At 40.1% G+C, this 20,119-nt stretch overlaps 2 protein-coding genes across 3 annotated transcripts in view; both read left to right on the top strand.

The window, feature by feature from the left end:
• The window catches only part of ABLIM2 (actin binding LIM protein family member 2), a 131,285-nt gene extending 125,952 nt beyond the window's left edge, over positions 1 to 5,333 (top strand). For both annotated transcript variants that reach the window (XM_082281610.1, XM_082281609.1), the window contains exon 21: positions 3,575 to 5,333. In XM_082281610.1, the coding sequence (XP_082137736.1) occupies positions 3,575 to 3,688 (114 nt within the window). In that variant the 3' untranslated portion in view covers positions 3,689 to 5,333. The remainder of the gene's footprint in view (positions 1 to 3,574) is intronic.
• A 10,480-nt stretch (positions 5,334 to 15,813) lies between these two features.
• Positions 15,814 to 20,119, top strand: part of AFAP1 (actin filament associated protein 1) — a 110,416-nt gene continuing 106,110 nt past the window's right edge. Inside the window, exon 1 of the mRNA XM_082282481.1 lies at positions 15,814 to 15,891. The gene's annotated coding sequence lies outside the window, so the exon portion shown is untranslated. The remainder of the gene's footprint in view (positions 15,892 to 20,119) is intronic.

Below are 20,119 nucleotides of genomic sequence, written 5' to 3'. Positions count from 1 at the left end.
TGGGAAGAGCTCTAGGTTTTAAATCTTTGAGGAAAGCTATTAGGAAAGTCCCAACAGTAGTGCAGACAAAATTTAGCATCACATATACATAGAAAAGTGTGAACATAAACTTCTCACACTGGTGTATTCCCCTGGTGTTTAAACCCTTCAAATACTTGTAGACATTTACCATGTTTTACCTTAGTTATCATTTGGCTGAGCTTAGGCATACTTAGGCCTTTTAGTCTTTCCTCATAAATCAAATTGCAACCCATGATTACTTCCATTGCTTTTATCTGAAGCTTTGCCAGTTTGATGACATCTTTCTGGGATCAAGGTTTTATTCTAAAATTTGAAGACAAAACTTAAGTCATTGCTGCTTCTAGGGTCAGTCCCAAATCTAGAGCCCATGGTGCTTAAGAAGGGTATGGTGAAAGCTTCTAAGGTGCAGGGAAAACATGTTTCACTGGGCACAGACTGGTGTTCTCAGAGAGAGTTCAGACCAAAGGGAAAATGTTTCCTTCTTCCAGAATTATTTTGCATGTAGATAATGCATTGATGGAGTAAGAAACTGCTAATATTGCAGTCAGTTTGTTAGTCCTTGAGAGGAGGGCATATGTGAAAGAAAGTTAAAAGCAAAGAAACTCTCTAATGGAATGGATGTGGAAATAAGTGAACTTGTGCTTTCCCCATCTCAGTCACTTTATCCCTGGGCTAGAAACTGTTTACTGCTTTTGGACCAGGCAGCACCAAATGTGACCTTCTGTGAGGAGGAAAAAAAAAATGGTGCTGTTATAAAACAAAACTTTGGTATAAGAATTAAAAAATTAATATATGCAAAGAATGAAGGTGGTGTCATCTGGACACAGTGCACAAGTAATTCATTCATGGCTAGCTGCATGTGGAGCAAAAGTTCACTAAGCCTGAGGGCAAAGCAGAAGGATAAATGGCAAAGTGCAAAATTGGAGAGGGAAGGGCGAATTGCACATCTTGTACTGAGATGGGTGGCAAGCTTCATTAGGAGGTGAAGATGTAGCAAATGTTTGGCATCCTGGAGAAAAGGGATGATGTAGGGCTCGTTGAGCTTTCCTCCATTGACCTTCAATACTGGAACAGATCTGATGAGACTACAGCAGTTTCTCATAATACATGGTGCAAATTACCTCAGGAAAAAAGAAATGGTGAAAACATAGTCCTTTTAAAGTTTTATGTAATTTTCTATGGTTTTAGAAGATTGGCAAGGTAAATTTACCTGCAAGGGCATAGGCTTTCTCATTTTCTTCTTAGTTCGAGTATGAACTACAGTTTGCCACTGCTTTCTCCGGAGTGAGGAGATGGCTCAAGTCTTACCCACAATCTATAAAGTAAAATAAAATAAAATATTATACACTTTGTTCATCCAGACTTCTTTTTCAATCCTACAACCTACAAACATGGTCCTTGCAGTGAGGAATTACTAAAGCTAAACTTACTCTCATTTGTCCACTGGATTACCTAGAAAATGTTCTTAAAAAACCAATGCTGAGAGAAGTTACTTTTTGTTTCTGAGCCCAGTAGAATTAAATTCTGTCAGCGAGAGGTTGTTTCTAAAATACATTGTCAGATGTTGCTCATTTTCATGCGAGAAGTGATCTCCTTTGCCAAATATGCATGGTGTGTTTGTTCCATGCTATGAGCAGCGCTTATGGTGAGTTGCTGCCATTTGTCAAATGAAAAATGAAGGCTCAGTTCCAAGATCTTAGTCACTGTTGTTCTGAATATGTGGAATCTCAAGGGAAAAAAAACAAGGCTGTCCTTTTTTAAGAAACAAGAAGAACCCATGATGAACATTTAAAGTAATTATATATAATGACTTCTTACAAGCAATTTTTTAGTTTTCTTGAGAAAATTCCATTACAAAGATGAAGTCATTGTTAATAAGTGGAAAGTAAAATTTTACTTCCAAACCTGTCAAAAAAAAAATAGCTTTGTAAGGTAGGGCAAATGAGGCTGTGTTCATCCTGGTCAGGTAACCATCATGGGATTGCCAGGACATGTTATCATGTTCCCTGCCACAATTGTGGCTAATAGAGGCTAGCACTCTTCCAGATGATGCAAGGATCTGCTTGAAATGCTAGACAACCTTGGCCTATTTGAATTGCCAGTACAGGGTCCAAAGGACCCCATGGCTCCCCTTCCCCTGGGTGTGCTGTGCTCCCCCCTCCCTTCAGCACCTTGCCCTCAGTGTTTGCTGGTAGCTGGTTCATTATTCACATCCATGAGCACCGTATGTCCTTTAACATTACCCTGCCAGTGTGTCTTAAGAGTGAGTAGTGTAGAGTAGATGGTGTTTCTGAGCCTCCTCCGAGTGATGAGGACTTTGAACCAAGGTTTCTCACCTCCTGGGAAGTCCTGCAACCAGGAGGCAGTGGGATGGAAGAAAAGGGCCGATATCCTTCTCTTGAAATAACGCAGTTGTCTAATGTGTGAAGAGTTTGATTCTGCTGTATGAGGCGTGTCCAAGAATTTCTTGTGCTTAGCAGCTTTTGGGGACCTGGTTTTTGGATGCAGTACTAAAGCAGGCACTGAGATGCTGAGGCTGGGGCTGCCTGGGTGAGCGTGGGAGGAGAAATGTGTCTGATGAGCTTCAAGAGCTTGGCTGGGGAGCAGAGGGTTAGATTGCAGGAGTCGTCACAGATTTCAAGGACACCTTCGTGGAAGAGGGGAGTTCGTGTTTAAAAATTGCAATTTCTAATTTTCATTGCACTGAATCTGTCCCTTTTAGATGGTGTGTGCTTAACTCATCAGAAACAGAGAAGCATAACTGATACTACTGAAATACTTGAGCAAGCATTAGTCCACAATTATTGGATGAATTTTGCAAATTAATTTCTCATTCACACATTTACCTTTTCCACCTTTTCTGTGTGGATGCTAGTAATTGCTAGGGAATTGCTATCCTACTTCCTTCCAATTCTTTATGTTGGATTTCTCCCCTTTTTCTCAATCTCTTTTTTCTTTTTTTAAAATATTAAATCATGAAAATATTAAATAGAAGCGTATTTCTTGACATTTAAAAAGCCCCTACTTTATCCAGCTTGAACTTCTTACTAGAGTCTCTCCCCATGGATAAGCACATTTTGGATTTCAGAATTTAGCAGTATGCTCTCTCCTTAGTTACAAAGTTGCTATTAATGGGCCAATGTGGTGTCCGCTGCTCTCATTAAAGATCAAGGCAAAACAAATCCAACTCTAAAATTACATTGTTATCAATCTCTTTAAAGTCCTGGAATAACTTAAATTTGTCTCAGTGTGCTCTGTCATCAGGCACCCTGGATAAACACGTATTTTTTCCCAAAAACCATAGCTTCTGCTCAGTTGGAACTATATTGAAAATATTATTTTTTTTCAAAAGTCACTACTGCCATCAATAATTTCATTTCCCAGCTACTCGGAGCTCATTTGGTTTTGATGCAGTCTTTTCCAGAAACAGTTTTGGAATTTAAATGCAAACCCTAATGCATTATTTTGTGGTGTGTTTTAAAACGTAGGAAGGGCAGAAATATTCCTGTGTACAGACAAGCTTAATGATATCTTTTGTATTTTCATTTTTAAGAGGCATTTGTCCCCTGAAGAGTTCCAGGAAGTCTTCAAAATGAGTATTGAGGAATTTGATCGTCTGGCTCTTTGGAAGCGGAATGACCTGAAGAAAAAGGCCCTGCTTTTCTAAACCCTCCCGGATAAAATATGTGCTTAATCAAAACAAAAATAGTCTTGCCAGAACTATCACATGCACTTGCTGTTGAACCATTGTCCAGCTTCATTGTGTTAGTATGTGTCGGGGAAACAAGACAGATTAGATGGTAATGTGTTGGGATACAGAGAATTTGCTAATTTTGCATTTCCAGCTGGTTTTGTCAGTAACTCCTGGTCCTACCCAGTTTACAATGTGCAAAAAATCTAGCTTTAAATTTATTGTTGCTTGCATTTGTTGCTTGATGCAAATGGAAATTCTTAAAGGAAGAGAAAAGAGTGTAGCTGTGACACAGGAAATGCATTGAACATTTTGTTCCGTTAAGTTTTATAATGCAATTTTTACAAAATCAAGTAAGTAATTCATATAGAAGTTTTCCAGCGGGGGATCACATGCTGTTAAAAATGTGGTAAAAGCCAAAGAAAAGCATATCCACAAGCAATGATTGCAATTGTTTATCTCTGGTACTTTTTAAGAATGAAAGCAGAAATATGGAAGCACCTTAATTCTACTTGTTATATTTAAACACAGCATACTCTTTAAAAGATCATATTTGTCTAGAAGGTAACTAGCTATCTTTAATTACAACACCAGAGTTTTTATTTTATTAAGAATATATTGTGACATAAAACAATTATAATTGCTAAGATGTATACAGACCTACTTAAAGATTTAGTCCCATTCATCAGGAAAACTGAAGCCTTATACAAAACTGGTTTAAGAGTGTATTGTGCCAGTTGACTGTGTTTTCCTACTAGTTTGGAGTGTTTGAAGAATGGTTTTTTTACATTTCATGCTGATAAAAATACCATATAATCTTAATTACTATGTAGATAGATATATCTATCTATAAAATAATTATTTTCATTAATATATGTCCTAAGTGAAGACATTCTTACTTTCTCAACTTTCCAGCTTTACACAATAAGCCATGAGAACTGTGATGGCATTTGGTAGATGTGGAAATGGAACAGTTCAGCATAAAATGTAACAAAAAAGCTTGGTGTGCTCTATCAATAATACAGACAATTATAATCAAATATATAAAACCTTCATGCATTACTATTTGCATGTTTCTGTACAAGTAAATTTGAAAAAAAACAAACCTATGTGATACTGGTGCAGTACCTTGAAACTATCTTAAATAACAGGCAAAGCTAACAAAATCTAAGCATTTGATATGAGTGTTAGACCTTAATATCTCTTCCAGCTGAAAGACTGTATTAAATTTAATGGTTTCATATGGTCAGAGGTATGGTTGCTGACAAAGAATGTTTTAAAGTGAGTTGCTAGTTTTGTGTGATACTAAATGAGCATTACAAAAAGTACATTTTTCAGCCATGTGTCAGTATTCTGCATTTTTACTGCCTTGAATGTTTGTACTCACCTCCTACTTCACTATGTCTTTTTGCATTTCCCTAAGGTAACTGGTTAATATATGCACTACAACACACTATTTCAACTGACCCAGCGTGGGAAAAATCATAGCATTGAACATGCCTTCTTCCAACTAACTTTCAAAGTCCATGCTGTTGGAAATAAATATTTTCTCATGACCTAAATGTTTTGTCTGATGATACAAATGTTTAAAAAAAGTTATTAAAACAAAGACATAACTGAATGACTTTGCTAATGTGTGTATAATTTTTAGATCATATTGCTGCTCTGGATAGGGTCTTCCCATGGTAGTTTGCATTAAATCTGCTCACTGAGGAGAGCATTGAGTGTATCTCTGAATGTCAAGTTACTGTAAAGTTGGTCATGATTTAAACAATCCCATCAAGCAAATGTCACATCTCACTAAGCAAAAGCTGCTTCACTGGTGATGTACAGAACCATTAGCCTGGGTAGAGAACTGTCACCCAGTTTCAAATGACAGCTCCTGATCACATGTAGACCACATCCATATTGCTCTTCGACCTCAGAAGAGCTTGTTACATTTTTTTGTGAAAACTGGCAGCCCACTGAAATGGGCCAATCCTGAATGTGACCAGCAGGGTCCATTGCTACTACAAAAATCTAAATCCAGGAGAATAGTTGGTTGGAGAATGATTATGAGGAAGTTTTATGTTGGTGACAGCCGCTCTACTCGTCCACACATTCCTGGGGCATCATACTGGTTCCAGGCATCTTCTCAGTGACTAAAAAAATTGCAGGTTGATCAAAGAAATCCATGTATCAGTGCAGATCAGGTTCAGTATGGATTTTCATAAATAATTTGAAAATCTTTTAACCACAGCAGCTATTGTACTGGTGTGGGATTCAACCTATGCTATAAGGAAAAAGTGCATTACTAAGCACCACAGGCAGTCAACAGCTCTGTGCTGCTCTACTGTTTTATGCACCAGCAGATGTGTGGCTAATGACAAGTAAGGATGGTGAGCTCATATGAGCTGTTTGACCCATTTACACTGTTTTGAGACAGTTCATCTTAAAAGTGTCTCTTGAAGGTCCTTGTCCTACTTGAGCTAAGTCTGGTACAACTCTTGTTTTACATACCCCCATCTAGACTTTTTAGCTCACAAGCATCAGTTCTTATCACGATGCCCCACTGTATAAGGAGTTGTACCCCACCCTCTTTCTATATTTGCTCACAAGTTCCTTTGTCATTCTGTGCTCCCTTTTATGGTCAGTGAAGAGAAAAAAGCTCTTCATTCACATCCTAATGTTCAAAATGTGAGATGAATTGCCCCAATCATATTCCTGTCCACTGAATATGAAGAAAGGCAATCCCAGTGCCGAAGTATACACTGCAGGCTATCTAATCTTGGATGAAATTAATTCTATGCCTACAGTCTATTGGGGAAAATAAGCCAGTTTTTACCAAGCTGGTGGAATACCAGTCATAAAACCACTGGCAGTTCCTAGACCATGTTACCAAATCACTTTCAAGCAGTCAGGAAAGTACTTTGAGTTGCACAGATCTCAAAAAATGCCCTAACACAGTAATTTTTTTGTGCTCATTATACTGTTCACTAAACAGGCACATATTCAATGCCAAACACGCAAAAATGTTTTAGAAGACAGTCAGTTTATCAACTTGCGTTCCTACTACCAGCCAAAACCAAAAAGGAATTTTGGCTTCCATACACAAAACCTTTGCTGACTTTAGATGAACAAGTACTCTTGTGTGTCCTTATTTCATTTCCCTGAAAGTTTGAAATGGTCTGTAGACGTCTCTTCTGTGCAAAGGTGGCACAGCTTGGTAAGATGTTTGTTTTCTCACATGATGCATGCCAGTGTATCACTCTATATTTAAAACATCTACTGTCATATGGTGCAGTGACCTATTTAGTTATGCTCTCTAGCCTAATTAAATTCACGTTTACAGTATGATATTGTGTGCTGGATTTGGCACCAGCCAAATATACCAGTGTAAAAGGTCCATAAAGTGAGTAGCATTGTAATTTACTTCACTGCTAAGTTGTCTGTACATCACCTAAACTCCATAAACCAGACCATGGTATACCAGAGAATACAAAATTTCTGTTTCTAAAATCTGTCATGTTTTCCCCATTTAAAAATTGCTAATTGGAATTTCAGTCATGTAGTTTTCTTTCAGGAACTTTGAGTGTCTAATTAAATGTGAATACACTTACATGTGCATAGCAAATATTCAGGTTTATTTTAATAGGGTTCCATATGCTAATCTTATATAGTATTATGAAATGGAAAAGGCATTTCAGAGTAATGAGATAAGACTTTGCCAGAATACTCCATCTGATAGTGTGGTCTGGTGTTGGCAGACTCTCGAGAAATCATCGTCTGTTTTTCAGATAATGCTCTTTAGAGTTATTAAGTTACTGTTCTATAGTCTTGTTTTCAAGGACATGCTGCCTTTCAGCATTTTGGTAAGTATGGATGTGGCTATGCAGCTCAAAAGGATCAATATAGCTCTCAGAGAAACTTATTTTGATATGTGTACAAGAAGCAGGGGAATTCTGTCAGAGATTTCATTTTCATTCTTGGATCTGAGTTGTATGTCTCAGCTGTTTGTGTCAACCCTATGTATGACCTAATTCTCACCTCATGTATTTTAAAGAAGACATGTCTCAAACTGAGCAATGAAAGAGCCAGCATTTCATCATCATAGTCTTTGAGACAAAGGAATACATGTTTTTTTGTGGTTGCTGAAGGAATATCTGACCAACAATTCCAGATAAGAAGCCAGGCATGCCAGGTTACCATTACAGCTGTCTGAGAAGGCTGAACATTTCTGTCTGACCTTCTGTTTCTTTTCCTTGTGGTTCAGGGGAGAACTCTGAAACCTGTAATTGCAGAAACAAGAAAATACATAGTTGTGAGACAGTACCTGGAATCTAATAACCCTCTGAGACAAGGCTGATTTTACATGGGCGAAACAGATACATTCAGACAAAGAGAGATGCCTGCTCTTACATTCCGCATTTTGATTTCGAGGAGCCATCTATTTAACATCTCCCAAGTGTGACCAAAACAGACCATTAATTTTACTAACCTTTTCACATATATGCATAAAAACGCTGTTCTGCTATTTTCAGATGAGCTAGATGAGATCCCAGGCACTTCTGTCTGTCTGGTGCATGAACTTCAGAGTGTCCTTACATTCATATTCTCTTGCCCCTTTGATTTGTGTGTGAGGAAAAGGACAGGGTCATTTTATAAGCTTCCTAAGACCTCACCTGACCTTTGATCAGTGTGAATCCTTGAGAGGTCATGGTTGTAGCTACCAGTTTTCAGATATCTCGAGTATCTGAAAAAAAGGTGACTGCTTTTAATATTGCAATGACAGATGCAACTCTCTTGTACATGCAGTTTTATACTGAAAGCTTGCATTCCTTCTTCATATCCAAGCTGCTTCTGAGGTACGGGTAAATCCTTAAAGGCTCATAGGAGCTGCTGGCTCAAGCTTTTTGAGTCTTTGTATCCCTTCTCGCTGTTTCTAGTATGTGAAAAGCCATGTTAGAAAAGGTGGTACTCAGTAAAAGTTCATGGACTTGAAATGCAAGATCTCAGTAGTTTACTTCCCAGGTAATGAAGTTTACATTGAAATAGTTTACAAACCCAGCAAACTGCAGTTTGTTGGGTTATTGCAGCAGGCTGTTACTCCCCCCCTCACAACCACCATCTCTGTGAGTTACAGCTCAGAGAAGTGAGTTCTAAATGCTGCTACTTTTCATTATTTAGGACATTTTCTTCCTTCCCCTTGTTGTTTGACATCTGTGCACACAAGTATTTTTAACTAGGTAGGTTCCATATGTTGTAATGGTTGGACAGACATCTGCAGCACCCGAGCAGGTAGGGCCAGCCAGTCCTTCCCTGGCGGGCTGGACAAGCAGCAGCTCCAGAGCAATCAGGAGGAAACCAAAACCAGGCAAAAGCAATGTGTCCCACACAGGTAAATGTATCATAATTTGGGCATTACTGTCCCAGCTATTACATATTTGCCTTTTGTTACAAGTCCGGGTACCATTGGTTTCTGTTTTTAAATCTTATTACATTTGTGTCATGGATGATTTGCAGTTGACCTGTTTTCTCCATTTGCTAAGATACATTCTTTTACTACATCCTCTACCTCGTCTCTCCACTAAAAATTGCAATGGTTTTTATCTCTTTCAAGGTTTCTTTGCCCTTGATAACTCTATTGCAAATTTCTCTCAGCCCATTGTACCTTATGTTCAGGACTGGTCTGACAGAATAAAGGCTTCCTTTTGCCATGTTATGTCAGAACTCTAACTCTTTTTCTTTTCTTTTTTTTTTTTTTTTTTGGGGGGGGGGGTGGGGAAGAAGAAAGCTAAGAATGTCTTTGACTTTTTTATTACAAATCTACATTATGCTGATGCCTTGCTTAACCTAACCTCACTCTTGCAAAGTGCTGGGGTTTTTTCCATCCAAGTGGACATGATTCTGAACTCTGACATAAGAGTCATTATTATTTCTCACACTACTACTATAATTTTTTTTTTCAATTAACTGATAATTAAGAAGGCTTCATGATTGATAGCAAATTAAACAACTGAGGTTGTTAATGGTCTGTCTGAATTTCCTTTCAGTTCTCTGACCTGGAATAATTCACTTGAGAAATGGGGTTAAAACTCTTCATGTCACTTGACATTTTGCTAGTCAGACTTTAAAAAATGAATTCTCTCAAGTTACAGAGGTGGAGCATAAACACTTTGAGCTCCCCATTTTTTCCCAATTTTATAGTAGACATTTTTCATCTGACAATTAGTTTTTGACAAAAGGAAGTGCCTGGAGGACTGTATGAGTTGCTGTATAAACATCAAATTCTTCAAATTTCATTTTTTTGTCTTAATCCCTTTTTTCAGTATGATAACTGATTATTTTTATAGTGTAATAAAAATAATATCATAATCAAAGTACTGAAATAATTTACTCATTAAATTACTTAAATGGCACAGGAGACAATATAAATACAGAATAGAAGCTAAAATTTATCTTTCAATAAGATTCCATTTTTGGCCCAATCTTGTTTGAATTCAAAGAAAGCAGGGACAAGGAGGCAAGACTTAGAGGAAATCTTCCCCCATTGTATTCAAATTTAATACAAAATTTAAATTTACAAGAATTAAAATTACAAGAATAGGTTTTTTTTTCAAATTAGTAATACCCAAAGGCAGAGCTACTTTTCAGTGGTTCTGAGGGTTTGATATGCATTTAATAAAAGGATGTTAGCATAGTGTTTTGAAAATGTCAGTAACTAAATGCTAATCCCACTGAAATCACTGGCATTTGTACCTGCACTAAAGCACAAAGGTCAGGTTATATAGAATTTCTTCCAAAACTGAAATCAGAAGGAAGGACTGTTTGCTTATGTTTAGTTCAAACAGAAGTATACAAGTGGGAAGTAACTATTTTTACCTGCACATTAAGATTCTATAAAATGTATATTGTGCTTTGGTATATATTCCCTCCTTTTCCCTGATTCAAAATCAAGAACCTAATTTAAGGTACTTATATCTCTGTGAATTTAGTTGCAGGTAGTTTTGTTACAGAAGACCTATCTGTGTGGAGAGTAAGGAGAGGCCTGTGCATTGTAGAGGAGCAGCATAATCCCTCCTCTTGAAGTCTCTATAATGCACACTTTTTCAAATTTGCTTTCTGCAGAAAGGCATTTCTGCTGTATAAGAAGTCCTTTTGGGACATGTATGTACTCAGCAGTGTAAGGTTCATGAAACAAATTTTACAAGTGTATCTAAAATATAATTACTTTTTGCCCCAGTGGACCTGGAAATTATGTGGGACCCAAGAAGAAATAATTCATTTAAAAGATACTTCAACAAGATACTCTTTAAAAAAAAATCAAAAAGATGCTGAGTGTTAGGTTCTTGATAACAATATATTCTGCTGTAACAGGATCACAGTATATGAGAAGAAAGGGAAAAAGACCCATCAATATCAAGAGCTTTTTTCTGTTTGTAAAATACATTTATTCCTAGTCTGTAAATTCCTTGAGTGCCTGAGACAACTGCAGAAACACTGATGTTTTCCTTACTGAAAAATTATTGTTTCAAAGCAACAGAAGAAGATTTCTGTTCTAAAAAGCCATAACTTGCCTGCTGCTTTTGAAATCCTATCATCAGTATGTTTTACTGAAGAGAGTGGCAATGGCTGTAATGTCAGCCCATCTCCTGACAGATTGCACAGAATTTTTGCCTGCTTTTCACTCTTCCCTGAGACCATCCATTCCCCCATGGCAAGACAATGTGAGGGCAGGAGGTGGGCACGTCAGGAGGCAGCTGCAGCAAGGCTTCCTTCAGGGAGCCTCACCTCCCCTGCCTGACACACCAGTGTCACAGGGCACTGTGGAGGCTCACATTAAGCCAACATTTTGTGAATTGTAGGCTTTTTTTTTCTGCTCAACCCCCCTTACAAAGTAAAAAACCCCAAAACAACCCAAATAGGCAAATTGTTTTACAGTCTTTCTGATACCAAATAACAAGAACATACAGGCTTTTTCTTACTGCTATGATTTCACTTCTAGGTACTGAAAAAAAAGAACATACTTTTGTACAGGCATCTTGAAAGGTCTTTCTGAAAAGTATTGAGAAGACTTTCAGGGAATACCAGTCATCACATACAGCATCCAATAGGTTTTCTTACACTTGTTTTCTCAACAGGATGTTGCTGAGGTTTTGGGGCCTCTTAAACTAGTGAGTTGTCAGGTTATGGACTCAGTCCAAGGCAGATTTGAAGTGGAATTGAGTGTATCTTTAAAAACTGACCCATACTTCTAAATGCCCAAAGTACTGTTTTCCTGCCTTTTTACATTAGTTAAGTGAGCCAAATCCAAATTGCTTGGAGTACCTTACAAGACATAAATCACAACAAATGGGTGGAGATTTTTTTTCTCATGCCTGTGTTTCTCAGATTTCATCCAATGTTGATTTTCCAAGGGAAGAAATATCTTAAAATATGCATAAATAACTCTTTTAAGCACATTCTAAAGATAATAAACATGGTCTGTCATTGTCATGACTTTTCTATTTCAACACACTACAGATTATCTGATGGTTAAAGTCCCAGTCTTGTAAACAACTATATTTGGATACCTTACTGCTGGGACTCCTTGATTATTTTATTTTTCTTTGCTCTGATTATTTTCTTTTCTTTTTGTGATAACCAGTGCTAAGAAGATTACAGGAAGATAAGTGATCCCTATGACTAAGCTTCACCAAGTCCTACCTAAAGCTTGTGAAGACTATTTCTACAGTAATAAAGTTACCCTTGATAGAGTGGAACTCTATAGTGAACTATTGAGAATAAAGACAGTTTGGAGCACTGCATGAAAATTTGGTCTTAAAGCTAAAAAGTGCTTTTTTCAAGCTGGAGGACATGTATTTCAAATAGGGACATTTACACAGATTTTCTTTCTGCTACTTTGTGTTAAAAGATGATTAGTTTAAGAAGTTTATTGGGTGCAAAGTATGACGTACAGTTACTGTGGACCACAGATTTCCTATTAATGATGTGACTTCAGTTTCCATGCAAGAAATTCCTTAGGAATCACTTGATTTATTTTGATGATATCGTGTTCTAGGTGAGTTATATGCTGTTCTTTTTAATTCTATAAAATAGAATTTGTATTTAAGTAGTGTCATTAAAGACTCATGGGAAAGAAATGCAATGAATCACTAAGTTGTATTTTGCAGCTGAAGTAGCTTATGGAATGCATATGGCCAAACTAAAAAGTGGGGGAGTAATGCCATTTTAAAGTGTAGCATTGTGGAAACAAAGAATTCAAATAAGAAAAAAGTCCTTTTGAGCCCTTCAGCTTACGAGAGAGCTTGTCCATGAGGAACAGCTTGTGCTGTCTGATGATCGTCTCCATGATAGATGGCCCATTATTTAGTCCCTATGGAGTTACCACCACAAGACATGAAGTCTTTACCAATCTCTCCAACAGCCTAAGGACAAACCCTTTAGTTATCTCACTTTCATATCTGACAGAGGGCATAAAGTGCTTATTTTCTTGCTGGTCTTGTGATGACTCTCTCTCATCTGTGTTTCTTTGCTGATCAGCTTCCTAACTTCTTCACGACATTTCTGTGGAAGAAATGCTCTGAAGTGTTGCTAGAACCAAGCACCCTGTTTACAGACCACAGCACGTCTTGGGGCAGGCAGAGGCTGAAGTGTTACTTAATGTGATGTGTGCATTAAAATTAGAAAAACACCGAAAAACTAGCAGCAGTCAAGGCAGCAAATCCTGGAAGTGCTCACTGCACTGCATGCAGCGCAGTAGCCAAGGGCTGTGCTTTAACACCAAAGTTCTGGATTGTTCTCCCTAGAGATCATATTTTACAGGTCATGATACAAGTTAAGTAGCTCAAAGAGAGCAATAGCTGCAAGCAGTTGAACTGTGGAGAAGAGGTGCTACAGCTTGATTTTTTCAAGACCGGCTAAGCACTTTATTATTGCCTGAAAAATCACTTAAAAAAAAAAAAAAAAAAAAAAAAAGTACTCCAAAGCCAACTCCCAACATGCAGAGTACAAAAGGGCAGGTAGGAGCAGGCTGCTGCTGTAATAGCTCATCCAGTAGGCAAGTCCTTCCCTGCCCATACCCAAAGGCATACAAGAAAGAGAACAGCTGAAAGTGAGATTTTAGGCGAAGTAATATTTGTTGAAAAGGTTGGGCTGTGAATTCAGCTGTCTTGTTTTAGGGTACAGAGATCTCATGCATATCCTAAGTGGCCACTGACATGCTGACTAAATAGAATTTTCCCTGGTTATACCTGTTCCTCTGGGTATCACCATGTTGGAATGACTGAGGATGATGAAACAGGACAGAAGAGCACATCTGGCCAGAACAACCCAAATTTTATTCATCAAAATTTAAGGTGCTTAAGAAGTTGCATACTCTAAGGTACAAAGTAAGCTACAAGCTTGTACAGAATTATGCACTTGCATGTTCCATGTTCCCCAGATATTCTGCACAAGAGCACATTTGTGCATCCAACTATTGGAGTTGAAGTAACAAGAACAGGAGTTCTGACACCCAGCTGGACTAAATATTGTTGCCTTAATTAATGTTCTTCCTTTAGTGACATTCTTCTGTGACCTCAGCTTTCCAGCTTCTGTATGGACAGGGAGGAAAATAAATGAATTTGTCAAAGTTGAAAGATGTTTACCCAGGTTGCTCATATACAAGCTTGCCCTGGTTCAGCAATTTTGTTACAAACTGAAGCCTGCAGGTATAATAAATATAAACCTTAGTCTCACCTTGATTTAAACATGGCTTGTATCAAGCTAAACTAAGATGATTGAACCTGGTGTTAAATCCATGTTGAGTCTGTGCATGCTTTTACACCATTTTAACAAAAGAGCCTACATTTTAGATAAATGCCGACATGCTTATTATCCCCAAATCCACGTTACTTCTCCACTGTTCAGCGCTGAGCAGGAATAGGGAGGGCATGGGCTGCACTGAGGCTCCCGTATCGCAGTATTCCAGCATTGGCTCGGGGAACAACTCCGACTCCAGGGAGGCTTTTCTCTGGGGAAATAAGCCCAGGTTTGATCTGCCAGCATCTGCCTCGCAAGGAGCACTTCGGCCCACCCGCCCCATCCTGCCCTGCACCCAGGGGGTGCTGCGGGGGCCCCCGGCCTTTGTTCCGCTGGCTCCGCCCCGGCGCTGTCCCCTCCCCGCGGGGCGGGCCCGGGTCCGGGGGCGGTGGGAGCGGGCGCTGCTCCCTCCCCGCTGCTCCCTCCCCGCTGCTCCCTCCCCGCTGTCCCCTCCCCGCTGCCCGCTGTCCCCTCCCGGCGCGGCGCTGGCTGCGCTCCGCGGCAGAGCGGGGCTGCGGGAGGAGCCGCGGGAGGAGCCGCGCTCGGCCGCTTTGTGCCGGCAGCCGCCGCAGGACGGCCGCGAAGGTAGGAGGGCTCCGGCCCCGCTCGCTCGCCGCCCGCCCCGCGCAGCATCCCTGCCGAGCTCCGCGGGCGGAGAGGGAGCACAGGAGAGAAAAAGAGGGAGGGGAAGGGCTGGATTCAGAAATGGGCTTTTTCAGCCGCTGCTCCTCTGCTGCTCCAGGCAGCCCCGTGCTAGGAAAGCTGTGAGCCTACTGGGGAAAAAAAAAAACAAAAAAGGGCATAAAAAAATTAAAAAAAAAAAATTAATAAAGTCTCACTCGTTTTCTTGGCCGGGAGCAGCACATGGAAAAAGCTGGGAGGGAGCCCGGTTATCGGGCGGCGGCAGCTTCCCCGGCAGCGAGCGCGGGGCGGCCCCTGCCCGGGCTTTGAAAGAGCAGAAACCCGGCCGAGATCCTCCGGAACGAAGCCCTCTGTCCGCCATCCCGAAATTCGCATCCCTTCCCGGGAAAGGCACCGGTCAGGCGGCCGCGCTGCTGCTTTGTACCGCGGCGAGCTTCCTTATTTTCTCTCTTTTGGGGTGGGCAGAGGTGGTCTCCCTACAGGCTTGGCTATTTGATCCTGTTTCATCATAGCCGAGTGATTGCATCATGTTACAGTCTCGGAGTCAGTCACGGCAAAGGGGAACAGAACCATCTTTCCAGATCCATCCCGTTGGCTTCCCGGGCCGACCCCCTCCTTGATTTCCTGTTGAACGGAGGTTCGAGCTGAGGAGCAGCCTGACATTGGAGGCTGGGGGGGACAGGTCACAGCGACGTGGTTCGATTTGTGCCATTGAGAGGTTTTTTGGAAACTCAAGAAACTCCTTTCTGCGCGCGGTATGTGTCTTGTGTGTGTGTGTGTGGGGGGGGGGTTAGAGGAAACTTGCCAAAGATTTAGGCGGTAGAAAAATAATGGGCGGCAAAAGAGCCAGATAAATGGCCATAAGCAGGGGTCGCTTTATAACCTGAAAGCTCTGGAGTGGCAGGAGGTGAGTGGATTCAGGCAAGCATCCCTCGGCAGCCCAGGCATTCACCTGCCCTAAAGGACAGTGCAAATGAGTAAATGCACACTCTGTAAGGCAAGACAAGGCACATGTCAGGAACAGAGAAGTATTTAGCTCATCTCCCCTCTGTATCCTATATGATCAGTTTGATGCAAACACTTGGTGTGCCTGTTCTGTTTATCATATGACTGAACTTTATGGCTGAGATCCAACTATGAAATGATAAATCTCAAAGCCAGAGAGATACAATTAAATAATGTACTTCAGTCCAGGTCTTCCTAAGATGACAGATTCTGCTGTTCTTTGTGCAGTTCTTTGTTTTGTTCCATGGGGAAAAAATGTCACAACACATCTTGGTTCAGTTCTCAGAGGTATCCATAACAATTAATGTTTATTCCATAACTAGTGTCTCACCCTTGCAGGTGCTCTGCCACTCTTTGCTCCAAGTGTCATAGGGCCACCCTTTTCATTCATGAAAATAACAGTCTTATGAAGCTTTTTTTGTCTGCCTTTCTGAGAATGGTCAGTGCAGGGGCACAAGGGAACAGCTTGGCAGTCAGATGGATGTATCCATCAGTGCTGTCCTGTATGGGCACTTGGTGCTCTTCCGTCATCCCTTATGCCTCCTGGTGGTTTCCATGGGAAGAACTGCGCAATTACTTTCTTTTAAACAAACCATTTTTCCTTTTGGAACTGGTGTGGAAGAAGTGCAAATGCTACCTACGTTAGAGGCAGAGGGAGAGCATCCTGTCTTTCTGGGGCTATAGGGCACTAGATGGGTTTAAGATGAATTTGAAATGAATTAGAAAAAGAAGCATCTACAGTTTTCTTTGTGTGTCAGCCAGTGATTGCAGTGACAAGCCTGCAAACAGAACAATGACCAGATACTCACTGCCTTTGGTGACATGTGGTACTGTTCGGTGTTTCCTGGGAAATTTGTCAGCAAAAGTCAAAGTGTTGTGTTGTGTTCCTGGGTCTTGGGTAGATTTTTAGATGAATGGATTTGGAAGGTCTGTGGGGTTGAAATTGCAGTATCAAAGCAGTGCTAACAAGGAGGGGGTAAAATGTAACACTTCAATAGATCAACCACTCACACTATTTTAAAATCGTACAATATTAGTGAAAGAGGTTTTTCTTTTCCTCTCCTAAAGCTCAGAGTTGAAGAGGTACTGTCTGAGACATAAAGCCCAAAATCAAATATTGAAGTCTCAATGGGGACAGGCTGTATTTGGTTCACATATGGCTAATTGTGCTATTCCTTTCAGTGATGCAAAAACAACTTGCTGTAAGATCAGGAATTGTCTTGCCCTGCTGCTTGCTTCCGTCTCCCTTGTGACATTGCCTCAGGACAAAGAGCCAGCAGTTCTGGGCTGGTTGATGCAATCTGGAGTGGACCAATTTAATTTCCATCCATTTTCCAAAGTTTTGCGTCTGATAGGTCAGTCAGTGGGAGTGTGGTATCCAGGAGCCTGCCTGGCTAACTGCTTTGTTCAAAGCTGTGCTCTTTGTTTTGTGAGGAGGGTCAAGGAGGAGGAAGGGATGTATGTACTTTATATTCATTTGCAAGAGATCTCCTGCTGAAGTGGAAGTGTGGGATGCAAGGACTTGCACCTCCAAGCTCCCGAACAGTTTAGTCCACTCTATGCTATTATGGGTTAGTCACAGTAAAGCCTACTGTGGCAATTTTTCAAAAAATTTATGCATCCCTTCCAGCTATGCAGTTCAACTGGTTTTAGATGTGAATGACACCTAGCTACTGGTATGGTTCTGACTTCCCTGATTCATCAGTTCATTGACAAATAGTGTTTCATCTGATACAAAAACTGTCTGTCTGGGCTGGGCAGGTGAGTGTGTTACTCACTCAGTAGGTATTATCCCAGATTAATATACTTCTAATGTAAAGTGCCCTCAGGCTCACAGTTGAACTCTTAGCAGTCAAACCCAACAAGAGTAATAGAAATGTGGAAGTCAACCAGAGGACTGCAGGTACTGTGAACTCTGAGCTTTTAGTGAAGGACTGGAAAAGCCAGGTCTGGAATGTACCCCTACATCTATAAAGGTTGTCTAGGAGGAATTAGTTTTCCTACTATGAAGCATCCTAAGCTGACTTTAGAGCAATTTAAGTTTTCAAGACCATACCAGATGTCTTTTTGGGGAGTGTCTGCATGAAGCAATACTGAGAACAGTCTGTCAACACGGTATGAGCAGGTAGGAAAACATGTAGCTGCAGTAGCACAGGGGTGACCCTGAGCTGAGAGTGCAGGGCTTACACCAGCATGACTGTCTCCCTGCACCAGCCCACCCATGCACACATGAAGATCTGCCATTTATAGTGTATGTGCTCTAAAACACTATGTGTAGAATAAATTGCTCTTACTCTACTAAATGATCTTTAAGGTCCCTCCCAACCCAAACCATTCTATGATACTCTATGATCAGAAGTTAACTCCTGACTCTCTGGGTCATGAAAGACATGCTGATGTGAGTAATGCTAATGAATAGTATTGCAGGAACATAACTTGGGTTTGTGCAGCAGGGGATATCTCTTTACAGGTAACAGTCTTTTGGGACATAATCTCTATTTTCCAGAGATACGGCAAGAAATTAAAACCTGAATGGCAGAACTGCCATCAGTTACCCCTTTGCCACCTTAGCAAGAAGTCAGTCATGACTTAGGTTTAGTCATGACTAAAGCAAGGTTTGACTGCTGAAGGTGCTGAGTGCCTTTAACACAGCAATGTCCAAATGAGCTGATGGTGGTTACCTCTCTTAGAGTGTCCTCTGGAGAATACAGGAGGCTGTGAAAAGGATGAATCAATATCTGTTGTATATTTTGCCAGTGTTCATCAAGAAATGTAGGAAAGAAACTCCTAAGAGGATTTTTTTATCAGTTGGATCTTGTATAGTTATTGTTCTATACATGTATTGGTATTTTTAAAATTGATGGTGTATGTTTGGCCATAAAAGGACCAAATTGATAGGCCTGTCTTCTCTAAATCTCTTTCCTAAACTGAAAAAAGGGGAAAAAAATCAGTGTATTATTCCTTTTATGGTGACATAGTGGTGGGATTTTTTGACTATCTGGGGGATTTCTGCTGCCAACATCTCTCTGCCATTATGTAGTTTTGAGCTGAGTGATAAAGGCTATCTTTCTCTAAGACAGATGTTGGTAATGGCCTTATTGTGCCAAAATCTTTATGAGTACAAAATGCTGAATAAAAATATTTCCATCCATTAATAGTGAGTGCCAGAAAAGAGTACACAAGTGGTTTCAAATTTAATCTGTAATGTAGCTGATGTCTCAAAGATAACATCTTACCCCCAAGAAATATAGCACTGTGTATGTGAGGTAATTGCTATGAGTTGCACTGAATATATATTATTCATTAGGGGACTGTCATTATATCATGTTTGTGAATTCCCCAAAGTCTCTTATCAGTGTCCTCATCACATTTCAACATTTATGGAAAAGAGGATTTTGGTGTCCTACTTAACTGACTAATGCTCTGGCTTGCTAGTAGCCACTTCTAGTAAGCATGCTTGCCTTGTTCATTTAAAATGAATAGACTGGGAAAGGAGCTTAGTTCATGTGTTTGCATTATCAGAGATAGCACTCCTTCACAGGGAATATGCAGTGGTATGTTATCTCAGTTTTACAGAAGAGCAAATAGTAAAAGCTCTTTCATATGCAGCTTTCAGGCTAAACTACTCTGTGCTGTCTTCAAAGTATGAAGGCTCAATATTTGACCAGTTGCTGTGGATGGATTTTTTTTTTTTTTTTGTCCATTAAAGGATGTTGGAGTATCTCTTTGAAACTTATCTGGTCTTTCATCAGTTACACATGCTTATGGCATTCCTGTTGGAAGTTGGAAGAGAGGAGAAGGCAAGGTAAGGATAGAATTTCTCTGTTATTAGCAATTAGCAGATCCAGATTTTATTTTCCTGTACCATTTTTTGCCAGGAGCAGCTGCAAAGAGAGAATTACACTGTGACCTTCACAGCACTTCCTAGTGCCGTCATCAATCAGATCTGGCAGGAGCTTTATCACATCTATCAGTGTG

Source organism: Coloeus monedula (genome assembly GCF_965178545.1).
Source record: "Coloeus monedula genome assembly, chromosome: 5".
Taxonomy (NCBI): domain Eukaryota; kingdom Metazoa; phylum Chordata; class Aves; order Passeriformes; family Corvidae; genus Coloeus; species Coloeus monedula.
This window is presented reverse-complemented; position numbering and strand designations above follow the sequence as displayed.